The 25,353-nt window shown below is 45.4% G+C and overlaps 1 protein-coding gene across 4 annotated transcripts in view; it reads left to right on the top strand.

The window, feature by feature from the left end:
- LOC147692932 (inter-alpha-trypsin inhibitor heavy chain H4-like) overlaps window positions 1-25,353 on the top strand; it is a 563,260-nt gene that overhangs the window by 134,623 nt on the left and 403,284 nt on the right. For all 4 annotated transcript variants that reach the window (XM_086939190.1, XM_086939191.1, XM_086939192.1 and 1 more), the window contains exon 10: window positions 19,698-19,879. In XM_086939190.1, coding sequence (XP_086795316.1) covers window positions 19,698-19,879 — 182 coding nt within the window. The remainder of the gene's footprint in view (window positions 1-19,697; window positions 19,880-25,353) is intronic.

Consider the following 25,353-nt stretch of genomic DNA (forward strand, 5'->3'; position numbering starts at 1 on the left):
TGATGGTGCAATGAGCAAGGGACTCACATCTGAGTATACCATTCCACGCTTATGGTGGACAAAAATGATTCAGAAAAGGGGGTGGTGATGAACAGAGTGTCTGAATTAAGCAGACCACTCTTACCCAGTCCAAAGATCAGGGCTTGATCCATCACCGTTTTTTAGCTCACTGCACCATCCCAGCTCAGAACTTGGCTATATGCAAATTAGTCTGACCCTGGCCCAGTGCATCATGGGAACAGGGCAGACCAAACTACCAAGCCAATTCTTATACTGGGAAGGAAACAAGCTACCGGGGACTGGATTCTGGCATTTCAGCCTTCTTCGGCCCGGCTTGCTTGAATCCTGATGGTGCAATGAGCAAGGGACTCACATCTGAGTATACCCTTCCACGCTTATGGTGGACAAAAATGATTCAGAAAAGGGGGTGGTGATGAACAGAGTGTCTGAATTAAGCAGACCTCTCTTACCCAGTCCAAAGATCAGGGCTTGATCCATCACCGTTTTTTAGCTCACTGCACCATCCCAGCTCAGAACTTGGCTATATGCAAATTAGTCTGACCCTGGCCCAGTGCATCATGGGAACAGGGCAGACCAAACTACCAAGCCAATTCTTATACTGGGAAGGAAACAAGCTACCGGGGACCGGTTTCTGGCATTTCAGCCTTCTTCGGCCCAGCTTGCTTGAATCCTGATGGTGCAATGAGCAAGGGACTCACATCTGAGTATACCCTTCCACGCTTATGGTGGACAAAAATGATTCAGAAAAGGGGGTGGTGATGAACAGAGTGTCTGAATTAAGCAGACCACTCTTACCCAGTCCAAAGATCAGGGCTTGATCCATCACCGTTTTTTAGCTCACTGCACCATCCCAGCTCAGAACTTGGCTATATGCAAATTAGTCTGACCCTGGCCCAGTGCATCATGGGAACAGGGCAGACCAAACTACCAAGCCAATTCTTATACTGGGAAAGGAAACAAGCTACCGGGGACCGGTTTCTGGCATTTCAGCCTTCTTCGGCCCGGCTTGCTTGAATCCTGATGGTGCAATGAGCAAGGGACTCACATCTGAGTATACCCTTCCACGCTTATGGTGGACAAAAATGATTCAGAAAAGGGGGTGGTGATGAACAGAGTGTCTGAATTAAGCAGACCACTCTTACCCAGTCCAAAGATGAGGGCTTGATCCATCACTGTTTTTTAGCTCACTGCACCATCCCAGCTCAGAACTTGGCTATATGCAAATTAGTCTGACCCTGGCCCAGTGCATCATGGGAACAGGGCAGACCAAACTACCAAGCCAATTCTTATACTGGGAAGGAAACAAGCTACCGGGGACCGGTTTCTGGCATTTCAGCCTTCTTCGGCCCGGGTTGCTTGAATCCTGATGGTGCAAAGAGCAAGGGACTCACATCTGAATATACCCTTCCACGCTTATGGTGGACAAAAATGATTCAGAAAAGGGGGTGGTGATGAACAGAGTGTCTGAATTAAGCAGACCACTCTTACCCAGTCCAAAGATCAGGGCTTGATCCATCACCGTTTTTTAGCTCACTGCACCATCCCAGCTCAGAACTTGGCTATATGCAAATTAGTCTGACCCTGGCCCAGTGCATCATGGGAACAGGGCAGACCAAACTACCAAGCCAATTATCTGAGTATACCCTTCCACGCTTATGGTGGACAAAAATGATTCCGAAAAGGGGGTGGTGATGAACAGAGTGTCTGAATTAAGCAGACCACTCTTACCCAGTCCAAAGATGAGGGCTTGATCCATCACCGTTTTTTAGCTCACTGCACCATCCCAGCTCAGAACTTGGCTATATGCAAATTAGTCTGACCCTGGCCCAGTGCATCATGGGAACAGGGCAGACCAAACTACCAAGCCAATTCTTATACTGGGAAGGAAACAAGCTACCGGGGACCGGTTTCTGGCATTTCAGCCTTCTTCGGCCCGGCTTGCTTGAATCCTGATGGTGCAAAGAGCAAGGGACTCACATCTGAGTATACCCTTCCACGCTTATGGTAGACAAAAATGATTCAGAAAAGGGGGTGGTGATGAACAGAGTGTCTGAATTAAGCAGACCACTCTTACCCAGTCCAAAGATCAGGGCTTGATCCATCACCGTTTTTTGGCTCACTGCACCATCCCAGCTCAGAACTTGGCTATATGCAAATTAGTCTGACCCTGGCCCAGTGCATCATGGGAACAGGGCAGACCAAACTACCAAGCCAATTCTTATACTGGGAAGGAAACAAGCTACCGGGGACCGGTTTCTGGCATTTCAGCCTTCTTCGGCCCGGCTTGCTTGAATCCTGATGGTGCAATGAGCAAGGGACTTACATCTGAGTATACCCTTCCACGCTTATGGTGGACAAAAATGATTCAGAAAAGGGGGTGGTGATGAACAGAGTGTCTGAATTAAGCAGACCACTCTTACCCAGTCCAAAGATCAGGGCTTGATCCATCACCGTTTTTTAGCTCACTGCACCATCCCAGCTCAGAACTTGGCTATATGCAAATTAGTCTGACCCTGGCCCAGTGCATCATGGGAACAGGGCAGACCAAACTACCAAGCCAATTCTTATACTGTGAAGGAAACAAGCTACCGGGACCGGTTTCTGGCATTTCAGCCTTCTTCGGCCCGGCTTGCTTGAATCCTGATGGTGCAATGAGCAAGGGACTCACATCTGAGTATACCCTTCCACGCTTATGGTGGACAAAAATGATTCAGAAAAGGGGGTGGTGATGAACAGTTTGTCTGAATTAAGCAGACCACTCTTACCCAGTCCAAAGATCAGGGCTTGATCCATCACCGTTTTTTAGCTCACTGCACCATCCCAGCTCAGAACTTGGCTATATGCAAATTAGTCTGACCCTGGCCCAGTGCATCACGGGAACAGGGCAGACCAAACTACCAAGCCAATTCTTATACTGGGAAGGAAATAAGCTACCGGGGACCGGTTTCTGGCATTTCAGCCTTCTTCGGCCCGGCTTGCTTGAATCCTGATGGTGCAATGAGCAAGGGACTCACATCTGAGTATACCCTTCCACGCTTATGGTGGACAAAAATGATTCAGAAAAGGGGGTGGTGATGAACAGAGTGTCTGAATTAAGCAGACCACTCTTACCCAGTCCAAAGATCAGGGCTTGATCCATCACCGTTTTTTAGCTCACTGCACCATCCCAGCTCAGAACTTGGCTATATGCAAATTAGTCTGACCCTGGCCCAGTGCATCATGGGAACAGGGCAGACCAAACTACCAAGCCAATTCTTATACTGGGAAGGAAACAAGCTACCGGGGACCGGTTTCTGGCATTTCAGCCTTCTTCGGCCCGGCTTGCTTGAATCCTGATGGTGCAATGAGCAAGGGACTCACATCTGAGTATACCCTTCCACGCTTATGGTGGACAAAAATGATTCAGAAAAGGGGGTGGTGATGAACAGAGTGTCTGAATTAAGCAGACCACTCTTACCCAGTCCAAAGATCAGGGCTTGATCCATCACCGTTTTTTAGCTCACTGCACCATCCCAGCTCAGAACTTGGCTATATGCAAATTAGTCTGACCCTGGCCCAGTGCATCATGGGAACAGGGCAGACCAAACTACCAAGCCAATTCTTATACTGGGAAGGAAACAAGCTACCGGGGACCGGATTCTGGCATTTCAGCCTTCTTCGGCCCGGCTTGCTTGAATCCTGATGGTGCAATGAGCAAGGGACTCACATCTGAGTATACCCTTCCACGCTTATGGTGGACAAAAATGATTCAGAAAAGGGGGTGGTGATGAACAGAGTGTCTGAATTAAGCAGACCTCTCTTACCCAGTCCAAAGATCAGGGCTTGATCCATCACCGTTTTTTAGCTCACTGCACCATCCCAGCTCAGAACTTGGCTATATGCAAATTAGTCTGACCCTGGCCCAGTGCATCATGGGAACAGGGCAGACCAAACTACCAAGCCAATTCTTATACTGGGAAGGAAACAAGCTACCGGGGACCGGTTTCTGGCATTTCAGCCTTCTTTGGCCCGGCTTGCTTGAATCCTGATGGTGCAATGAGCAAGGGACTCACATCTGAGTATACCCTTCCACGCTTATGGTGGACAAAAATGATTCAGAAAAGGGGGTGGTGATGAACAGAGTGTCTGAATTAAGCAGACCACTCTTACCCAGTCCAAAGATCAGGGCTTGATCCATCACCGTTTTTTAGCTCACTGCACCATCCCAGCTCAGAACTTGGCTATATGCAAATTAGTCTGACCCTGGCCCAGTGCATCATGGGAACAGGGCAGACCAAACTACCAAGCCAATTCTTATACTGGGAAAGGAAACAAGCTACCGGGGACCGGTTTCTGGCATTTCAGCCTTCTTCGGCCCGGCTTGCTTGAATCCTGATGGTGCAATGAGCAAGGGACTCACATCTGAGTATACCCTTCCACGCTTATGGTGGACAAAAATGATTCAGAAAAGGGGGTGGTGATGAACAGAGTGTCTGAATTAAGCAGACCACTCTTACCCAGTCCAAAGATCAGGGCTTGATCCATCACCGTTTTTTAGCTCACTGCACCATCCCAGCTCAGAACTTGGCTATATGCAAATTAGTCTGAACCTGGCCCAGTGCATCATGGGAATAGGGCAGACCAAACTACCAAGCCAATTCTTATACTGGGAAGGAAACAAGCTACCGGGGACCGGTTTCTGGCATTTCAGCCTTCTTCGGCCCAGCTTGCTGGAATCCTGATGGTGCAATGAGCAAGGGACTCACATCTGAGTATACCCTTCCACGCTTATGGTGGACAAAAATGATTCAGAAAAGGGGGTGGTGATGAACAGAGTGTCTGATGCATGATGCACTGGGCCATGGACAGACTGATTTGCATATAGCCAGGTTCTGAGCTGGGATGGTGCAGTGAGATAAATAACGGTGATGGATCAAGCCCTGATCTTTGGACTGGGTAAGAGTGGTCTGCTTAATTCAGACACTCTGTTCATCACCACCCCCTTTTCTGAATCGTTTTTGGCCACTATAGGTGTGGCAGGGTATACTCAGACATGAGTCCCTTTCTCACTGCACCATCAGGATTCAAGCAAGCCGGGCCGAAGACGGCTGAAATGCCAGAAACCGGTCCCCGGTAGCTTGTCTCCTTTCTGGTGAAGAATTGGCTTGGTAGTTTAGTCTGCCCTGTTCCCATGATGCACTGGGCCAGGGACAGACTGATTTGCATATAGCCAGGTTCTGAGCTGGGATGGTGCAGTGAGATAAATAACGGTGATGGATCAAGCCCTGATCTTTGGACTGGGTAAGAGTGGTCTGCTTAATTCAGACACTCTGTTCATCACCACCCCCTTTTCTGAATCGTTTTTGGCCACTATAGGTGTGGCATGGTATACTCAGACATGAGTCCCTTTCTCACTGCACCATCAGGATTCAAGCAAGCCGGGCCGAAGACGGCTGAAATGCCAGAAACCGGTCCCCGGTAGCTTGTCTCCTTTCTGGTGAAGAATTGGCTTGGTAGTTTAGTCTGCCCTGTTCCCATGATGCACTGGGCCAGGGACAGACTGATTTGCATATAGCCAGGTTCTGAGCGGGGATGGTGCAGTGAGATAAATAACGGTGATGGATCAAGCCCTGATCTTTGGACTGGGTAAGAGTGGTCTGCTTAATTCAGACACTCTGTTCATCACCACCCCCTTTTCTGAATCGTTTTTGGCCTCTATAGGTGTGGCAGGGTATACTCAGACATGAGTCCCTTTCTCACTGCACCATCAGGATTCAAGCAAGCCCGGCCGAAGACGGCTGAAATGCCAGAAACCGGTCCCCGGTAGCTTGTCTCCTTTCTGGTGAAGAATTGGCTTGGTAGTTTAGTCTGCCCTGTTCCCATGATGCACTGGGCCAGGGACAGACTGATTTGTATATAGCCAGGTTCTGAGCTGGGATGGTGCAGTGAGATAAATAACGGTGATGGATCAAGCCCTGATCTTTGGACTGGGTAAGAGTGGTCTGCTTAATTCAGACACTCTGTTCATCATCACCCCCTTTTCTGAATCGTTTTTGGCCACTATAGGTGTGTCGGGTATACTCAGACATGAGTCCCTTTCTCACTGCACCATCAGGATTCAAGCAAGCCGGGCCGAAGACGGCTGAAATGCCAGAAACCGGTCCCCGGTAGCTTGTCTCCTTTCTGGTGAAGAATTGGCTTGGTAGTTTAGTCTGCCCTGTTCCCATGATGCACTGGGCCAGGGACAGACTGATTTGCATATAGCCAGGTTCTGAGCTGGGATGGTGCAGTGAGATAAATAACGGTGATGGATCAAGCCCTGATCTTTGGACTGGGTAAGAGTGGTCTGCTTAATTCAGACACTCTGTTCATCACCACCCCCTTTTCTGAATCGTTTTTGGCCACTATAGGTGTGGCAGGGTATACTCAGACATGAGTCCCTTTCTCACTGCACCATCAGGATTCAAGCAAGCCGGGCCGAAGACGGCTGAAATGCCAGAAACCGGTCCCCGGTAGCTTGTCTCCTTTCTGGTGAAGAATTGGCTTGGTAGTTTAGTCTGCCCTGTTCCCATGATGCACTGGGCCAGGGACAGACTGATTTGCATATAGCCAGGTTCTGAGCTGGGATGGTGCAGTGAGATAAATAACGGTGATGGATCTAGCCCTGATCTTTGGACTGGGTAAGAGTGGTCTGCTTAATTCAGACACTCTGTTCATCATCACCCCCTTTTCTGAATCGTTTTTGGCCACTATAGGTGTGTCGGGTGTACTCAGACATGAGTCCCTTTCTCACTGCACCATCAGGATTCAAGCAAGCCGGGCCGAAGACGGCTGAAATGCCAGAAACCGGTCCCCGGTAGCTTGTCTCCTTTCTGGTGAAGAATTGGCTTGGTAGTTTAGTCTGCCCTGTTCCCATGATGCACTGGGCCAGGGACAGACTGATTTGCATATAGCCAGGTTCTGAGCTGGGATGGTGCAGTGAGATAAATAACGGTGATGGATCAAGCCCTGATCTTTGGACTGGGTAAGAGTGGTCTGCTTAATTCAGACACTCTGTTCATCACCACCCCCTTTTCTGAATTGTTTTTGGCCACTATAGGTGTGGCAGGGTATACTCAGACATGAGTCCCTTTCTCACTGCACCATCAGGATTCAAGCAAGCCGGGCCGAAGACGGCTGAAATGCCAGAAACCGGTCCCCGGTAGCTTGTCTCCTTTCTGGTGAAGAATTGGCTTGGTAGTTTAGTCTGCCCTGTTCCCACGATGCACTGGGCCAGGGACAGACTGATTTGCATATAGCCAGGTTCTGAGCTGGGATGGTGCAGTGAGATAAATAACGGTGATGGATCAAGCCCTGATCTTTGGACTGGGTAAGAGTGGTCTGCTTAATTCAGACACTCTGTTCATCACCACCCCCTTTTCTGAATCGTTTTTGGCCACTATAGGTGTGGCAGGGTATACTCAGACATGAGTCCCTTTCTCACTGCACCATCAGGATTCAAGCAAGCCGGGCCGAAGACGGCTGAAATGCCAGAAACCGGTCCTCGGTAGCTTGTCTCCTTTCTGGTGAAGAATTGGCTTGGTAGTTTAGTCTGCCCTGTTCCCATGATGCACTGGGCCAGGGACAGACTGATTTGCATATAGCCAGGTTCTGAGCTGGGATGGTGCAGTGAGATAAATAACGGTGATGGATCAAGCCCTGATCTTTGGACTGGGTAAGAGTGGTCTGCTTAATTCAGACACTCTGTTCATCACCACCCCCTTTTCTGAATCGTTTTTGGCCACTATAGGTGTGGCAGGGTATACTCAGACATGAGTCCCTTTCTCACTGCACCATCAGGATTCAAGCAAGCCGGGCCGAAGACGGCTGAAATGCCAAAAACCGGTCCCCGGTAGCTTTTCTCCTTTCTGGTGAAGAATTGGCTTGGTAGTTTAGTCTGCCCTGTTCCCATGATGCACTGGGCCAGGGACAGACTGATTTGCATATAGCCAGGTTCTGAGCTGGGATGGTGCAGTGAGATAAATAACGGTGATGGATCAAGCCCTGATCTTTGGACTGGGTAAGAGTGGTCTGCTTAATTCAGACACTCTGTTCATCACCACCCCCTTTTCTGAATCATATTTTAAAAATAGGCAACACTTTCTGTTTTACCATCGGCTGCGACCGCCCTTGACGCTGAGAAGGCTTTTGACAAAGGCTCTTGGCCTTTCTTACAAGCAGTATTAGAATCCCATAAACTTGGCGATTTTTTTATTAATATGGTAATGTCTCTCTATGCGCAACCAAAAGCTAATATCAGAATTAATGGTGCTACGTCTTCCTGTTTCATTCTTCGTCAGGGCACTAGACAAGGGTGTCCTCTCTCACCCCTTCTTTTTCTCTTGTCTATAGACCCATTCCTTCGTCGACTCAATTTGAACCAGAGTATTAAAAGTTTTCAATTTTGATTGCATACGCTTCAAACAGCCGCTTGCGCTTATGCAGTCCTTATTTTTTCAGAGGATATTGCAACAGCGGTTCCTGTTATTTCTAACATCATATGGGATTTTTCGCTTGTTTTCGGGTACGCTCTTAACAAGGAAAAAACTGAAATGTTTCCACTCAATTCATTGTGCTTTCCTCCTTACATGGGTAACTCAGGTTTAAATGGCAATCAACTCATACTAAATACTTAGGGATTTGGTTCTGTAAGGACCTGTCAGATACTATCACTTATAACAAATCCCATATTATAGATAAAGTTAAAGAATTTTTATCTTCCTTGTCTCCTAAAAATATTTCTTGGTGGGGAAGATTACAATCTTTTAAAATGGTGAGAACCCAGATTATAATATTTTTTATTCTCCATGTTACCTATAAAGCATTCTTCTACCTTCTTCCATGAAATAGAATCAATCTCTTCAAAAATTTTATGGATTGATAAGAGAGCCAGAATTGCTTATAAACATCTTAGAAAGCTCTTTATCCTGGGTGGCTGTAATCTTCCGGGTTGGAGCTTGAATCAAATTGCCTTCCTAGTGTCTCAAGGTGCACTTTGGTTCTTACCCGATTCCTAACATATTCCCCCTTGGATTTATATTGACCGTGAGTTGTATACTCCTTTTTCCACTCCTCCTTTTCTCACAGCTTCTAAGCTCAACTTTGATCATTCTCATCGTAATATATTAAACACAATTAATGCATTAAAATATATTGATAGAAAGTATCCATACCTATTCATAAATCAAGATGGTCCACATTATGATACAATCCTAAAATTGTTACTGACATTGATCCTAGTATGGGCTCTTCGTGGGCTGCCAAGGGAATCAGATTGGTGAAAGATCTTTATGATTCTAATCATGAACATCTACCCTTCTCTTTTTTGACTAGGAAATATAATCTTAGCAACATGGACTTTTTTGAAAATAAAGGGTATACTTTCTAAAATATCCCTCTCTACAGACTCGGTTACTGTTTCACTTCTTTCTATATGGTTACGCTCAGGCCACACTGCATCTAAAATCTATACATTTTTATCCACTCCACTCCCTTCACGGTCTACAATTACTTATGATAAATAGTCTCATCATTTTGAAGATGACATTTTTTAACATATTTCACAAGATACATGGCAATTGATTGGGAAGCTATCCCTATGTAATAAGATAGCTCTTTCACCTATTCAATCCAAATTCTTTTCATTAAATTTCCGTCATTGGACCCCTGCTCGTTTACACAAGTTAAAAACTCGGGATAGCAATCTTTGTTGGAATTGTATCTTAGAACCAGGCACCATCAACATATGTTTTTTGAATGTACGTTATTGCACTCTTTCTGGGGCCTGATACGGAAACACTTATCCTCAATCTTTAATATATCTATAGATCTTTCTTTACCTATGATTCTATTGGGTCCATGGGCTACATCTATTCCTTTACTCCTTGATAATACAGATCTGGAGCTATTAGATTTACTTTTATCCAATGCTGTTAAAATTATACTTACAGAATGGAAATCTTTTCATCTTCTATCTTATCACTCCTGGTTTGCATAGGTCTCATACCTTCGTGGAGCTCATACTTTTGTTGAGAAGAAACATTACTTGCCTTCCATTTCAAGTAATGTTTGGCATCTCTGGACAACTATATGAATTTGTCCTCTCAGGGGTTAGTACCTCAGTAACCTTTTGATTCAATTTCTTAATTTATTTTCTTTCTTTGACTCCTTTCTTTTCTTTTTTCTGTCTTTTCCCCAGTATTCTTTTTTCTTTTTTTCCCTCCCTGTTTCCCCTTTGTTGATCGATCTTATTTATTAAGCAATACAACTGGTATATGCCTTTATCATGGTATATGTAGTTGCTTTGCCTTATCCATATGTCTGGGATGTGTATTATTATTTGATGAATTTTATAACATATACTACTTATTTGCTTACCTGTATGAATATTAATATGCTTACAATTCTTTTTATCCCAGTCCACGGTCTCTTGTTGTGAAATCTATTTTACACTTAAAATTCTTCGATAATAATTTAGTATATATAAGATTTTTATCTGTTGTATTGCTATTGTATTATAAATGTATTTCTCTTTTAAATAAGCAATAAAGATATTTAAACAAAAAAACATGTTTTTGAGCTGATCTGAGGCACTCTTCTGCAGGAATCTTAGACCACTTAACCAAGTATAACATGCACCACCGGAAACTGAGGAACATGCACATGAGTATCATGGGCATATGAGTGAAAGGAGGTGCCAAAATTCTATTGCAAAGTCTTAAGGTGTCTCAGTTTTGCTTTTTCCACTTGTATGTTGGTTAAGAAAATACAAAGCAATTAATTGTCTATGAAAGTAATATAAAATGCATCAGTGTCAATGTCAATAGCATCACGTTGAATGTCTGATTGCAATATTAATATTATCTTCAACTCTTTCCATTTCATTCCCTCTATTGCTTATTCATCCATTTACAAAGCTGTAATCGATAAACATCTGTCACTGTATTTACTGTTTCTTCCTCTCCGTCAGACACTTTGGTCCTTATTATGAGTTTGGCGGTGTGGGAGTGGGCAGCCATGCCAGCGCCCCATTTTCACACCACCAAACGCATAATGGGACCTCTCTCTGGATTCGGAATCCAAATCGGGCGGTCCTGTGATGGCTGTGCGGTGTCAGTTCCGTGCTAAGGCTCATTTGTGAGCATTAGCAAGACACCGCAATGTGAACACCACTGCACATTCCTGCAGGACATGGGCTGTCAAGAAACTGGAGGTACACATATAATAATAATAATAATAATAATAATAATAAGAATAATAATAAGAATAATACTGAGTTTTATAGAGCGCATACAGCTACCTCCATAGGAAGTGTCCCGGCGCTGGCGTGAACAGTGAGAGTCAAGTGCAAAGAGATGAGATTTATTGCGTGAAAAACCATGTTTTCCGTAGGCTTCTGAAACAAGGTTCAGAGGGTGCTTGCTGGATTTCCTGTGGCAAGGTGTTCCAGAGCAGTGCCGTACTTGCAGAAAAAGTTCTGCCACCCAAGTGCGCCCTTTTCACTCGAGGGACGTGGAGATGGACCTTATAGCTAGACCTCAGAAGTCTGGCCTGAGAATATCTAGGCAGTCGTTTTTTTAAGTAATTTGGGAAGGTCCCATAGAGGGCTCTATAGGCCAGGGTGAGCGCCTTGAATTTTATGCGACTTGCCACAGGTAACCAGTGTAGCATGCGCAAGTGAGGAGAAATGTGGTGTCTAAAAGGGACCTGCCTGAGGAATCTGGCCGCTGAATTCTGAACGATTTGCATCTTTTGCAGCAGAAACTTCGGGAGGCCTAAATACAGGCCGTTGGCATAATCCAGCCTTGAAGTGATTGTGGCGTGAATAATCGTTTTGCGGCAGCTCACCGGGAGCAGTCGGAGAAATCTGCGTAGGCTCCTCAGTTTACCTATGCATCCTCCAACAACCTTCTGTATCTGGGGGGCAAAAGACAGGCCATTATCCCATGTAACCCCCAATTTTTTTGCCTTTATGCTGGGAGATGGTGCGGGACCCATCTCGTCCGGCCACCAGAACTCAGCGGGGGGGTGGACGCTTGTTCCAAAGAAGATCACCTCCGTTTTGCCCGCGTTTAGTTTCAGCTTGTTGGTATTCATCCAGCAGGCCATGTCTCGAAGGGAGCCCTTACAGTTAGAAAAGGCTGCCACAGAAACCTCAGAGGAATGGGAAGACCAGCTGGGTGTCATCAGCTTAGGAAATTTCAGTGACTCCCCAATTGGCAATCAGCGTGAACAGCGGGGCCAAGTAAATATTAAAGAGCAGCGGGCTCAGGGCAGAGCCCTGTGGGACCCCGCAGTTCAATCTCCTAGAATCTGAGGAGAAGGTGCCAAGAGCCACCTTCTGTGATCTGTTGGACAGATAGGAGTGGAGCCAGCCCAGTGCTTGGGCTTGGAGGCCGATCTCGGCCAGGCGTTGTAATAGCCTGTCGGGATCCACCGTATCAAAGGCGGCCGATAGATCCAGGAGCACCAGCATTGCTGATGCTCCTGAATCCAGCGACCATCTGACTGACTCGGCCACCTCGATCAGGGTGGTCTCGGTGCTAAAGCCGGCTCTAAAACCTGATTGTGTATCATGCAGAGCATTACTATCCTCCGTGAATTTATTTAGTTGCCGCTGGATTAATTTTTCGAGCATTTTACCCAGCGCTGCCAATAAAGAAATGGGAAGAAGATTACTCAAATCTTCTGGGGCCCCGTTTGGCTTTTTTTTCAACGGGAGTATGGTTGAGTGCTTCCAGCACTCTGGGAACACTCCGGAAGAAATGGACACATCAAACTGCAGAGTTTTGGTGGGCAGGGATCATCAGGAGATCCTGATTTGCATCTGTTAATTTCCTGCATAACGGCATCTTGTGTAATTGGTTGAAATTGGCCCAAGGTTAGTTGAGGCGCTCTATACTCCATTACATCTGATTTAACAGTGCTTACTGCAGGATTAAAAGAGTCAGATACTTTCAGAATTTTGTTCTCAAAATATTCAGATATAGTATCACAGAGTTTGTCAGACGGAGTCACATCCAGCTCAATACATCTGGGTTTAAAAAAAGACTGCACTATCTTGAACACTTCTTTGCTAGAGTGTTCTGCTTGATGGATGGAGGTGGAGAAAAAAAGTTTCCTTGCGATTTTTATAGATTTGTGCAAAGCGCGGATAGCGGCCTTGTAACGTGCCTTCGCCAAGCTGCAGTAGTCCGCCCTCCAAAGTCGCTCTAACTTTTTACAGGCTGACTTCTCCGCCCTCAGTTCCTCAGAGAACCAGGGAGCGGAGGGGGAGTCTCTACGGGACATTGCCCGTTTAGCTGGCGCAATAGAATTCACCATATCGCCTATCCATTTTGACATAGGCACTGCATCCTTATATACATCAGATGAGAGTACAGGAGGGTTGTGAGCCAGGACGGGGCCTATGTTTTTAGGGATCAGGCTTTTCCACTGCCTCTTCAGAAAGGAGCGTCTCCCTGTTTTGGGCCCTGACCCAGGTAGCCTGACCGAGAATGGGATTAAAGCATGGTCGGACCAAGTCAACTCTAGAGGTGTAGCCACTGCCAGATAGTTGATATTAGAGAAGATTAGGTCAAGCATATGGCCTGCTTTGTGTGTGGGAGCTGTGCTACATAGTGTCAGGTTAGCGGCATTCAGTGTTGAAATAAGCCGCTCAGCTAGTGGGCAAGCCGCTGCCTCAGCATGCACATTAAAATCCCCCACAGCTATAAAGTAAGAATGGAGGATAGAGCTTTGGACAATGGCGTCAATGAGCGCCGAAAGTCGTATCTGCACAGTCTGGAGGTCGGTAGATAACAATGCCTGCCAGGGATTGGTGGGGGTTAATTTGTAGGCAGAAGAACAAGCCTTCCATCCCTGCAATTGTAGTGGGTAGTGAGGACGTGAGTTTATAGCAGTCTCTAAAGAGAAGGGCCACACCCCCGCCTCGTCTTTCATCCCCTCTGTTAGAGAAACACATTTTAAAACCAAGTGGCACCGCTAGGGCAACGGTAGGCATAGTGTATTCATTCAGCCATGTTTCAGTTAGAAACATCGCATCCCACTCACCGTCCTCAAGCAATAGCCAGATGTCATCGGCGTGTTTGGGCATGGACCGGCAAATTAAAAGACCCATTTTCAGGCTACAACAGCTTGAGTCAGGCCGGTCAATAGATTTGTAAGAAGAGCAGGAGCCAGAGAGAGTAACCCAGCTCAGCGGGAAACCGCACAGCGAGCAGACCTGCGAACTCTGATCAGCTGCAGGATCCAATAAGGCTTTGCAAGGCTGCTCCGAGTTTAAAGCTACCAACTCCTCTCTGGACCAGACAATCCTGGCTGTGCCTGAGCTCAGGCCATCAGCGTGGCAGGCCCTGGCCACGGTCCGGTCGCGGACGGGTGCAAACGGGCTTGCCTTTGGCGCGCCCGCTGCGCACGTCCGCGACCGGACCTCCCTATATAGAGAGAGGCACACCATGTGGCCCCTTGCATACATTCCCTGGCGCAGAGGCAACAGGGGGCCCTGTAGGGCCCACTTTGTTTACTCACCACCTCACTTTTCATGGCAGGCTCATTGCCTTGAAAACTGTGGTGGTGGGGGAAACTTCTCATATGCTTCAAGATGCCCCAGCGTTACTGCCAGCATATTAGGGCTCTCAGACCGCAGCAAGACTGCCAGGGATCACAAATCCCTGGAGGCAGCAGCGGTCCCATGGCCGGAAGATCCCCTAACTTTTAATTGGGTGGTCGGACCACCGCCGCACCCCCACCATTGGTTTGGCGGTCCATTGGAACGCCAAACCCAAAATAATGTCATGTGTTCTTGTGATGCTCTCTTTACTTCTGCAACCCAGCTTCTTTACTGTCTCCCTTCAACTGTTTCCTTCTACTTGTCCCTTGCTTCTCTATAGCTTCCTTTCATATGTGTACTCTCTATCTCATTCTGTGTATTATCTTCAGGGATGTGCATAGTCTTGCCGCCTCCTCTCTTTTGTCCACTGCTTCTCTCTATGTTACATCACTCTCTTCACTACATCTTTCAGTTTCTTGTGACATCTCCTCAACCTCCCTATCCTCAGTTGGTGTCCTCTCATTCTCCCTACTTCCCACTAAACACTGGTATTCTCTCATCTTCACCATATGTCTCACCCCTACTTTACACTTTTCCAATTTCCTTCTAGATTAGCCTGGGGTTTGTTATTTATAGGATGCCACCAATAAAGTTGATCATGAGTTCTCCACTGAACCAGCATCTGTCTCTACCAGGCCTTTTTCACCTGGTAAATTTCAAAATGTTTGACCTGCAGAAAGTTATTGTGTGAAAAATCTGTCAGTAAAAATTGACAAACATTTAATTCTGATACCCCTACAAACGGTGGTGTGCTTGAGTGTATGAATTTCACAAAACCAACCTAATCGAGGTCTTTTTGCAGTTATATTGCTCCTTTGAGGTGCCTTTCCAAATGAGTAAAACATGTTTCTTCTTTTTTTAAAGTGCAAAATAAATTCAATGATATTTAGTAAAGGAAGTTGCCTAATGTTCTGTTCCGTTGCGTATATTTTCAATGGCATCGGATTGCCCTATGCACACTATTTGTTTGTGCACCCATCAAGCTTTCAGGTGGTCCCCTGGATACACGTGGGGGAGGTAGAAACACTGAGGCCCGAAGAGGATGGTGGGAGGCGAAAGACACGCATGCTGCAGTACAATTGACCTCTAAAATCAGTCAAATGCGGGATTAGTGCATTTAAAGGCGAGTAAATCCTAGAATCATCTGCATGCTAGGAACGCATCACTTTCAGGTAAATTACAGAGTCTGCAGTTAGACTAATTGAAGAGCCATATCAGGTCAGGTGACCTCTGAATGATTCGTTTAGCTGGGACAGTATGTCACACATGCCGATTATGCACTAATGACCATAACACTACTTCTACTACTACTACTACTAATAATAATAATACTAATAATAAAAATAATAAAATGTATTATTAGTTTAATACATTTTATTCTATTTGTTGGTTTACTACAATTATTATAATTGTTATCATTATTATTATTAATAACAATAATAATCCCAAGCCCAATACTCGTAATAATAATAATAATAATAATAATAATAATAATAATAGTAATAATAATAACAATATTAATTATCGAAATCACAACCATAATAATAATTGTATTAACAATAACAACAATAATAATAACAATAACAATGGTATTATTAATAATATTACTAATAATAATAATAACATTATTAATAATAATAATAATAATATATGTAAGTTGTCAGGTCAGTTGCTGTGTCAGCAAGGACATTGTAATCCACATATCTGTTGATACTTCCCAAAATCTGGCATAAATGAGGAACAATCTACATACTAAAGGACCTTTGATGCATGCATGAAGAAAGTTTATGGTGGAGCTTCTAAAATATGACCTTAGACTTGCCAATGCCTCTGAAAGTCTCAGAGGCCTGGGATGCAGTCAGTCACACACATATTTGATGTTTCAGAACGTTAAGTTTTGCTTGGTAATATATGGTGATATGTCATGATAATTTATCAGATGCCATGGTAATTCTTAAGAGAGGCAGTTGCATCTCCATACATGTTATACCAAAGCTTCTAAAAGCCTGATAAGGATGAACACAATCAGTTAGATGTTTACATAATGCCTTTTTGGCTGTTGGAGGCCAGTTGTGCTCATAGGGAGTAGGGGCCAGGTGTATCAAGAATCCGTTTTGCGAATCCTAAATAGCGATTTTTTGCGAATCGCTATTTAGAATTCGCAAAAAGGTATGTATGTACAAAATCACAATTTTTTTGCGATTCCTTATTATTCTTTATTTGCGAAATCGCATTTTGCGAATTCGCGAATAAAGAATCATTTCCAATGCATTCCTATGGGCCATGATAGGAATGAAAGTGCAATAATTCTCAAATTGCGAATTCGCAATTTGCTAATTGCAATTTGAGAATTATTTCAAGGGTGCAGGGGTGTCTCAAAGACACCCTGCTGCACCCCTGAAATCTACATGTATGTGCATGTGGCACACATACATGCCCTATGGGCATGTATGTGTGTCACATGCCACCCTCACAAATGCCAAATAGGGCATTTTTAAAAGAAATCGCAAATTACCACCAAGTACAAGTTGGTGGTAATTTGCGATTCCTTAACTTAAAATCGCAATTTAAAAATGCGTCATACATATCATTTAAGGAATTGCAAAATTTGCGATTCCTTAAATGCTATAGCAAAATAAGGAATCGCAAATAATTGTGATTCCTTAAATTGCGATTTTTTCATACTTCTGAAAAAATGCAAAATGGCTGTTTGCGAGTCGCAAAAGCCTTGATACATCTGGCCCTAGGTGCCCTCCTAATCAAGTGCTGCATCAAAGCTGGTAAGGCTGAGGAAAGGTTAGTCCATGTCAGGCCAGTACTTCAGAGAAGTTGGTGGGTCTGGTGATCACTAAAGAAAACACAAATGCACCAACTCTGCATGACTTTCAGAGGCATTGATACGATTTGTGATCAGTTCTAACCAATCCTTGCCAGCTGGGCAGGGAGACCAGCTGACATGCGCCTGACTTTGCTTCAGCACCAAGGGCCAGATGTAGGTAGGCATTTACCGGTCGGTAACGGCCGAATTCGGCCGTTACCGACCGGTAAATGCAATTTGAGATGTAGGGCCCTGTATTTTACAGAATCGGTAAATTTACCGATTGGTAAAAAATTTACCGATTCTGTAAAATACCGAATTGGTATTTTTTCTGATTCGGTAAAATTGATATGTAGGTGGGACTCTTCTGAGTCCCACAAGCATTACAGAATCGGTATTTTACCATCAAATACTATTTGATGGTAAAATACCGATTCTGGTGTGCATGCACATGTGTGCATGCACACCTGTGCCATATGACAGGCAGACCTGCCCTTAGGGCAGGTATGCCTGCCACATGGCCCCGAACCTTTTTTGGGGGTGCTAGAGGGTGTCAAAGTGACACCCCCTGCACCCTTGTCAGAATCGGTATTTACCGATTCGGTAAATACCGACCGGTAATGCCCCATTCATTCCTATGGGCTTTAAAGCCCATAGGAATGAATGGGGCATTATCGGTCGGTATTTACCGAATCGGTAAATACAGATATTTACCGATTCGGTAAAAGGAACATCTGGATGTTCCTACATATCCACCCCTCAGATTTACCGATTTTTAATTACCGAATCGGTAAAATTCGGTAATTAAAAATCGGTAAATCTCATTTACCTACATCTGGCCCCAACATCCCTTCAGAAGTATAACTGACATGAAAATACACCTCTTCCTGCCTGCATGCCCTTAATATCTAAGCAATGTAAGTAATAGACTGTGAGTTGATCTTTGCAGGTAAATTTCTCTTCCTCTGATGTAAGGGTTTTTCAGAGGTAGCATGACCCAACTAGTGACTGAGCCCACTGTTGCCCTACTGACTTTTCATAGTAAAGTAGAACAGTCCCTTATCCTGTGTTCATATCACCCACACACCATTCCCGCATATTCCCGAGGCCTGCCACGCCGAACTACAAAATGGAAGGTCTGAGTCTCAAAGAACACCCATGGATTCTCACTTTAAAGTATGGTGATGCAGCTGAAGCTGATGCATTGTGTGATGTACAGTGAAACAGATGCCCCTTGGCTTTGTATTTTCTTCGCCAGCTGTTGCTTTGTGCAGAATGGTAAGTTAGTTTATTACTAGCATCGGTTTCATCCATAGTAGCCAGCTTGTCAAATAAATGGCTTGACACGAGCACAAACAGTGTTTTCCCCAATACTTTCCAGCAGCAACAACGTTGTTAGAGGCATTGCAGATATTTACTAGGAGGTGTGCGATATTACCGGGTCACCTGCTGGTAATACTTCAGCAACTCTTGTATTTACCAAAGATGTTTGGAATTGTGCAGAAGTGAAACAAGCATTTGCAATGCAATCGGTCTCACCTTTTGGACCTTATATGTATTTAGCTATGCAGCACATTAGCCTAGGTGCTGAAACATCTACGGTTATTTAACATTGGGGGAAAATAGGCACCAAACTGCGTGACACGCCAGGTTTGTGAACACATGGAGAGAAATATTGCCATTCAGTCTGAATTTGTATATTCCAAAGATCTGTTTTTTATATAAAATCAGGGCCTTCGGTGGTCATATCACTGAAAATACAAGATTTAAAAAAAATATTATTGTCTACTGGTGCTCGTGGAAGACAATTTCTTTGGACCGGATTCTAGAGAATGCTTAAGTGACTCTGGCATTTTACTGACATCTGCTGGTCGTTTTCTATCAAGACAGTTAAATAGAGGCAGTTGAACAGAAAAAAAGGACCTAAGCGGAAGCAGACAAGTCCAAGGGATGATTTCCAGAGCCCACAAAGTACATACACATAGAAGTATATACTAAAGTATATACAAGAGGTCTTGAATGCTCGACCTAAAAATAGCTTATGGTCCTATGTAGAGTTACTGCCCAGGTGACAGTGAGGAGTAAGTAGCAAATACAATTGTTACTTCATTTTCAACGACATGACACTTCGATAGCATGTTCAAGTGCAACCAGAAGAAAATGACATTGTGAACAAATATATATCACGAAAGTATATGATCTAAATAAGCTGTTTTCGGGTTAACACAGGTGAAACAAACATTGAAAAAATTCAAGCTAATGTAAAGACTGGCATAAATAAGAAGTATGCATTGTATTGCCTTGGGTTTGGCTTCGACGTGGACTACAAGTTCCTAGAGAAGATGGCACTGGAAAATGGAGGTCTGGCCCGCCGCATCTATGAAGATTCAGATTCTGCTTTACAACTTCAGGTATTTATGACCTTTGTATTTTATTCATTCTTTTATGAGTTTATGTATTTATTTATTTGCAGTTTTATTTTTTCAACTTCAGTGAGTTTTTTTTGCGCAAACTTGACCCGAAGGTATTGGGTATCAGAGTGCTTTACACGAGCACCAGTTGCGTTACATGAGGACACATTCATTTTTGTTAGGCACGGAGAGATTTCGTGATTTTCCCAGAATCACAGGATGTTCGGCTCGAACCCGGTTCTTCAGATTTGGGGGCAAACACCCTAGCAGTTAGCCCCACTCCTCTCCCCCAGTTTTTATTTACGAGAGAGTAGGGGTGTGAGATAAGTGAATAGACAGTTAAATCACAATAGACAGATGGTGCATCAAAGAATACCAAGCAGTTTGCAAACATTCCACATCTCCATGTATCATTTAGCAGAGGACCAATAGAAACATTAGTAAAATGTGTGTGCGTCAGTTGAAAAACTTTTCTATTTTTAAGAATTTCATTTCTGGCAATGGCATGGCTGGAGGCGGTCTGCTCAGTCTGCACCTTTTGGGGGAGGCAGCGAGCTCAAGTTAAGTTTACTTTTTTAAAGAGTTTATTAATTGACACCCCCTCCCCTACTCTTATCTGCACAGGCGCACAACATCCATTGGACTCACCGGGCTTCAGCCCCCCCCCCCCCCGTCGTGTGTGGTAGCCAGGGATGAGACAGATCCCGGGCACACACAGAGCCGCACCCGAACGTTTCACAGGTCTTTAAAAGACCATTTGAATGTTAATTAGGCATTGCAGTTGTTTCACCCCTTCTAAGAGCCCCTGCAGCTCCACTCTGCCTACTGATTAAAGGTTCAGCCCCCCCCGAATTTTTTTTTACTTAGCCCCCCCCCCCCGAAATTTGGCTCTAGTTGCGCCTCTGTATCTGCACCGGCTTTCACAGGGCAGCAAACTCAGGGACCGCCCCGGGCGGCAAAAGCTCTAGCTACGCCACTCATTCTGGTAAATTTAGCTAAGCCATCAAATCGGCACACAAGTAGTAGAACGATATAAAGGAAGATGACAGGGCGAAGGAGGACACAACTAATACCAAGAGGTGAAAGTCAGGTGCCCTGTGGTGTAGACACAGTATGATCTATCACATACACAGGCAGAGCATTTAAAGTGGGGAGGGGGTGGCGAGCAGAGAACCCACCGTGTGTATGGCATTCGCTGCTGGGGAAGCAAGGAGTGGATCGTGGGAGCTGATAGTGCTGTAAGGGTAGACTGGAGGAGCTCAGGCTCTGTTAACTCAACCTCTGCCAGTGGTGGGTTAGGGGAAGGAGACTTGCAGTATGGACTGAGGTTTCCCAGCTGAAGAATGAGCTGGATGGGAAGTGTATGGTTCCAGGTTTGGAAGACTGTGCTTTTCAGAAGGAGGCTTTGGATGGGCCAGGATTACGACACTAAGCAGTTCTCAGAGTGGCATTAGAACAAGAGTGAAAGAAACATTCCAAACCTGGGCGCTCACTTTTAACAGACATTGAAAAATCCACGTTCTATCACCAAAGATTGTTTTTAATGGAGTCAGAAAAGGTACAGCTCAGATGGCGGCAGTGCAAAAGCTACCATAGGTACACGGGCACACACACGTACCACTAAGGTAAAAGCATCCCAGCCACTAATGTAGTTACTATGCTCATCAAAGCAAGTTTATCTTGTCCTGAAACATTTTTGAATTCCTATTGCAGTGTATATTTCGGGAGTAGCCACCCTGTTTTTACAGGACCCTCAAACGATCATGTGTTGTGTGAAAAATTGGGTTGTTGTTTTATTGGGGTGTTAATCCTGCTAAAGCAACAACTACAATCCCTGTCATAATCAACTACAAAGGACAATATATTAACCTGTACTTAATCCCTTGGTAGATTGGCACAAAAGCAGTCAGGCTTAATTTAGAGGAACTGTGTAAAGTATGTGTGCAGCACACAAACAGTAACATAGTGAAAACTGAACAAAAGAAAAATACCACTTTAACTCAGAGAAATAGAGTACATTTTAATAAATGATTCCATATCAAAACAACAATAATCCTATCAGTAAATCCGGAGTTATGTATTTTTAAATTTCAAGGTAAAAACTAGGGCCTAAAAGGTCAAAGCACCAAGTACGGCCATCTAGTCACAGTGAGCGCCATTTGGATACAAAAGGTGGATTGGTTCCAGTCAACATTTACCTTCAGACTTAGAAGAGATTTGAAGAAAAAGTTTCTGAGAAGGTAGTATTCCAGTGTGGCATGGCTGCAGGCAGCGTCCGAAAAAGACATGTCATTGGGGAATCGCTAGACTGAGTTGCAGTGAACATTTCCACGTTCGGACTTAGTCTCTTTTTTTGGAAGTCAAAAATCTGCAGTGGGATGAAGCTGGGGGCAGTAGCTGATTAAAGTGTCATGAGGCTGGATACTTTGGTGAAGGACTGCTGACCAGGATTTGCTATTGCGGAGAAGAGCATAGTGGGAGCAGCAACAATGTCAGTCCGGCCTGTGATGCACTCTCGGTTCTCAGAGCAGTTTTTAGCCAAATATTTTCTAAGGTTCAAGTTTTGGATTTTGGCTACCTGGGCACCTTTTAACACCTATATCAAAAGAGAAGGACTTGGAGATCCTCAAGGTCCAGCATACATGCTCCAGGTAATTATACAAGGTACCCAACGGGCATTACAGCGCCGGCCTGACGTGGAGAAAAAGCCCATTGACACCTACTTAGGTGTGTGAGGGCATTTGTTCCTGCAGAGTCACACTCTGAGCATACTCTGTGGAGATGAAACTGACCTGATCCGACAAACACACTTCCATAGCAACTCCTTACCCTTCGTACCTTGTAACCTTTTAACACCACCACCAAGGGTGCGGGCCTGGAAAGGCACCAATTGGTGCAGTTAGGACTCACTCAGGCTGGGTGAGGGTGCAGGTTCAAGATGGTTGGAGGCCTTTCTGTCCTCAAGGCCCTGATCAGGAGGCCTGCCAACTAGCTCTTAGAGTCACTCTGGTAGTCCTGGGTTCAAGCACTGGAACTGGACTAAAGGAGCAGGGCATGCCTCTGAGGACTCAAGGCAGACTTCAGGCAGAAAATATTCCTTCCAGGTGCACCAAAGTCATTTTCTCAAGTCCACAGCGGGCCACAGCAACAGGCAGTCCTCTGAAAGTCCTCCCACAGGTCCAGAACCTGAACTGAAATGTGGGTCTGAGAGTCGATTTTTATACCTGGTGCCTTCTTTGATGTAGGAAAGGTTTCTAGAGAATTCCCTTTGAAGTGCTTGAGGTTTTCTGCCTCCTCTGCCCTGGCACCAAGCTGGCTGCATGAATAATGCAGTGGTGACAAGTCCTTTGTGTGAAGGTAGGGCACAACCTATTCAATTGCAAGTGGTACTGTGCCCAGCACGACCCCCATCCTGCCTGTGATGGCCCATTCTGGCCTTCAATCAATAAATCAGGGGTTTGTAAACACAGCTACTCACCTGCAAGAGTTTAAATGTGCTGGGTGGGGGTGGGGGTGGGGAGGGTAGGGTAGCGTAGGGTGGCTGCTAATCTGACTGGGTGCTTTGGTTCAGTCAAAAAAATGGGTCTTGAGATCCTTCCTGAATTGGTTGAGCAACAGGGATCGCTTAAGGTGGAGAGGCAGTGTGTTCCAGGATTGCCTGTGAGGTAAGAGAAGGATCTTACTCTGGTTCTAGTCTTATGGATCCGTGGGATGGTGGCCAGGGGCTGTTAGGCAGAGCGGAGGTGTCTGGTGGGTCCATGGAATGAGAGACGGTGGTTCAGAAATGCTGGTCCTGCATTGTGGAGGGCTTTGTAGGCATGTGCAAGGAGCTTGAAAATGAATCTTTTCTTGACTGGGAGCCAGGTGAGTTCTCCAAGGTGATGTGGCTGCAGCAGGGGATATTGAGGACGAGTCTGGCTGTGGCATTTTGAACGTTCTATAGTATCTGGGTGGTGCTGGCATAGAGTGCATTGCCATAGTAGAGTTTGCTGCTGATGAGTGTGTGGTTGACTGCCTTTCTGGATTCAGTAGGATCCATTTGAATGTCTTACAAAGCAGGTGAAGCATGTGGAAGCATGATGAGGATACATCCTTGATCGTGTGGTTCATTGTGAGCGAGGAGTCCAGTATGATGCTGAGGTTTTGTGCGTGGGGTTTCCAAATGTGGCGAGCCATCAGGAGTCATTCCAAGTTGAGGGGGTCCGTTCCAAGATGAAGACTTCGGTCCCAAGTTTAGTTTGATGAAACTGACTTTCATCCAAGTGGCAAAGCCTTCATCACGATGTGCAAGCTGATTCTGGTGGCTGTGGGAGAGGAACAGCTGGGTGCTGTCGGGGTAGGAGGTGGACGATGTTGGGTCCATGGTTCCTGATGATGGCTGCAAGGGGGGCCATGTAGATGTTGAAGAGGTTGGGGCTCGAGGAGGAGCCCTGGGGCACCCCATAGCTGATATCTGTGGGTTCTGAGAGAAACAGGTGTAGGCTGAACCTATTTGCAACCAGTGAGGGAATTGATCCAGTCCAGGGCCTTGTTGCGGATACCAGTGACATGGAGTCTCGTAATTAGGGTGTGACGGCAGACAGGGTCGAAGGAGGCCAAGATGTCCAGAAGGATGAGGGCTGTGGTTTTGCCCTGGTTAAGAAGGGAGCAGATGTTTGTTGCGGTGAGTAGTGTTGTCTCGTGCTGTGGTTGCTTCAGAAGCAGGATTGAGAGATGACCAGGACGTTGTTTGCTTCGATGAACTCGGAGAGTTGGGCTTTGATGGCTGAAGTTCTTGAGGTCTATTGAGTAGACAGATGGCTTCTTCAGCAGAGGTTTGATCTCGGCGTACTTCTAGTCTTCAGGGAAGGTAGCGGTCTCAATGGAGCAGTTAATGGTGTGGCAAAGCTCCGGAGAGAAGGAGGTGGCTGCTCTATGGAAGATGTGGTGCAGGCAAGGGTCCGAGGAGGCTCCAGAGTGGACACTCTTCATGGAGGGTCTTGGGTATTGAAACTGTTGTAGCACTGCCTGATCTTGTGAAGGAAGAATGAGCCAAATTTGTTGCAGAAGTCTTGGGAGAGTGGGATGTTTGTGGTCTCACTGTTGGGCCTGGCAAACTCCTTGACAAAGGGGTAATGTTCTTTGCGGTTGTCTGTGTTGGTGTTGATTCTGTCTTGGAGGGCTGTTTTCTTTATGGTTTTGAGGCGGATTTGGTGTGCAGTGACGGCGGCTTTGAAGGTTGCATGAGTTTCGGGGTTTTGTTGTTCCTCCATCTCTTCTTGAGTTGTCTACAGGTGAACCCTGGACTCATGGAGGGTGGGAGTGAACCAGCTGAGTTTCTTGGAGTGTTGCATGCTGGGCGCCTTCATGAGGGGTGCCAGAGTGTCGGAGCAGTTGGAAATCCATTGGTGAAGGTTGCGTGCTTAGGTATTAGCATCAGCGGATGTTGGCAGTGTGGTAGTGCTGAGAGAGGTGATGAGATGTTCTTCGGTGAC

The sequence above is a fragment of the Lissotriton vulgaris genome, chromosome 9, assembly GCF_964263255.1.
Source record: "Lissotriton vulgaris chromosome 9, aLisVul1.2, whole genome shotgun sequence".
Taxonomy (NCBI): domain Eukaryota; kingdom Metazoa; phylum Chordata; class Amphibia; order Caudata; family Salamandridae; genus Lissotriton; species Lissotriton vulgaris.